At 32.4% G+C, this 2404-nt stretch overlaps 1 protein-coding gene across 1 annotated transcript; it reads right to left on the bottom strand.

The window, feature by feature from the left end:
• Nucleotides 1–315: 315 nt before the first annotated feature.
• On the bottom strand, nt 316–1262 carry LOC137818428 (auxin-responsive protein SAUR32). The gene has a single exon (XM_068621863.2). It carries the CDS (start codon nt 998–1000, stop codon nt 674–676), a length of 327 nt encoding a protein of 108 aa, XP_068477964.1. The 5' UTR covers nt 1001–1262; the 3' UTR covers nt 316–673.
• Between the last annotated feature and the right edge of the window lie 1142 nt (nt 1263–2404).

Below are 2404 nucleotides of genomic sequence, written 5' to 3'. Positions count from 1 at the left end.
TACAATTCTGTACATAATTTCAATAATCTGATCATAATCAAGAATGTAATCCCAATTCAAGGTCCCCCATCAACTACAGTGACAGAAAGGCTTGATTTTTCATAATCAGAGATTAATTAAGAATTGAACCCCATCTGTTACAGTGAGACACCAAAGGGGAATTCAGTGACTCAAAAGAGAGGAAAAGAAACAAAATTTCGGCCCTACTTACCGTCAATTCCTTCTTTTTCAGAGTGGTGTACCAATTATTCCAGCGCGTGAAAAATTCTTCACAGAAAAAAGGAATAGAAAAGAAAAGAAAAGAAAAGCATCTCCTTTTTCCATAACGATTCCTAACAATTTAGAAAAAAAGTAAGTACAATTGGAAGAAGCAACATTCTGTTGTCTTCACCATCACCTACCTAAGGCCTTTTTTTTCGCATAAACCAAACACTACAAAAAAAAATCTAAAAGCTACCAAATTTACACTGAGATAATCATTAAAAAAAACTAAAGGGGTGGTGATTTGTAGCCCAAGATCAATTCTTTCTCCATGTTTCACCCAAGGTTTCTAATTGAAGTCGCGACAGTTTCTTCAGAACTCTGAACATTTTACAAAACTGTGGACAAGATCCCAAAAAACTTGATGTTGGGAGAAAAAACCAGTTTTAAAAACCTTGGTTTGGAGCAGAATTCAGAAGCCAAAGCAACCAACATGGTGGTGGTGGTGAAGGGACTTGTCCCTGTCAATCAAGCCCCGAACGTTTCTGAATTCCTCAACATGGCAAGGGATGGTTATGGTTCCCTTCTGGTCGAAACCGTATTCTTCCTCTGCCTCCTTGAGAAGCTGCATGAAGAGAGGGTGGTTGATGTACATGACAGGCACCACGAACCTTTGTTGCTCTTCTCCTTGACCAACTTTGATCGCCATGCACCCTTTTGGTACCCCTCTGAACTCCTGCTTCTTCCCATCACGATGGTGCAATTGAAAACTCCTGGGACTCTTCTCCCCCATACCCATTCTACCACCAAGAAAGCAACAAAGACAAGGAAACCGACACAAAAAAGAGCCCAAAGTTTGTGAGTTTGAGGATATGTTTGAAAGGAAAAAGTCACAGGAAAACAAGGGTGAGGATCGACCAAGGTTCTGAGTCTGCTATGGCCATGTTGAAGTGAGTTAGAAAGGAGTAACTCAGTGACCTTGGATCGTTGGACATGGTTGATAATGAGAAGAACTACTCATGCTATGCTATGCCAAAGGGTCGAACCTGGTGATATATAGGACAAAGCGTAGAGAGAGAAAAAGAGTAATTTTTTCCTGAATATTGGGTCTAAGTTAAAGACTACAAGTGTGACTCGATCTCCACCGTCTGATCGTGGCGGGTGATGATGATGGCATCATTGTTGATGGATCGTGTCACTCTAAAAGGTCTTTTAGAAAAAATAGGAAAGGTTGGTTGGAATCTAATTTGTTGCCCACCTATCATCAAAGACACTTGTGATCATCACATCACATCTATCATAAAATCAAGATCTTGTAAATTTGGCAATAGATCATTAAATGTCACAATTAATATATTTTAACTCTTAAAAAGAAATATATAAGTGGGGATATGTTATATCAATTTTTTTTTTGTTAATTGTTATTTATGTTTCTCATGGTCAAAATTGTTGTTAATTTTTACTATAAAAATAAAATGGTTGCTTTGATTTCTTTGTCCTAAATGTGAAGAATTTCATCCAACGTCATATCAAAATAAGTAGAAGATATTTTGAGGGATAAAATTACTATATTTAAACCTTGAGAACTAAAGGTGATTTTATATTTATGAAATATTTGTATCATAGAAAATAATTTACTTGGAAAAGTTAAGTATATCAATGAGATATTGTTATTATTTCAAATTATACTGTCAATACATAAAAGTTAAACTAGACAATAGTTCTTTCAAAGTGAATTTATTGTTTGCTATAAAAATTGTTTACAATTAATATTGAATATTACTTACTCGTATATAAGAGAACCAAATATTTATAAAATAATTAAATATAAACAAATTCCCATTTTGTATAATATAATCAAAGTTATTATTTTAAAAATAGTTTTATGTTTAATTCTAAAAATATCTATCATACATATGACCGATAATGATTTGACATTAAATTAATAATATTAAATCAATCCAACTACACGAATAATTATTCTCGGTATTTGTGTGTTAAATACAAACATACTTTTACATTATTATTTAATTATGAATTAATATATATGATAAAGTCAACTTTTACAATAATTTTTTTAAGACTTTATATTTATAATGATTTTAATTGATTAGTGAAAAAAACATTATATTGGCAATATATCAAGATTAAATCCATGACTTATTTATAAAATTTTGATGACTAAAATAAAATATATGACATA

The sequence above is a fragment of the Phaseolus vulgaris genome, chromosome 10, assembly GCF_051622355.1.
Source record: "Phaseolus vulgaris cultivar YP4 chromosome 10, ASM5162235v1, whole genome shotgun sequence".
NCBI lineage: Eukaryota > Viridiplantae > Streptophyta > Magnoliopsida > Fabales > Fabaceae > Phaseolus > Phaseolus vulgaris.
This window is presented reverse-complemented; position numbering and strand designations above follow the sequence as displayed.

What these genes read in the sequence shown, in the direction of transcription:
- LOC137818428 (XM_068621863.2), bottom strand. Translation starts at nt 1,000, where the DNA reads ATGGGTATGGGGGAGAAGAGTCCCAGGAGTTTTCAATTGCACCATCGT.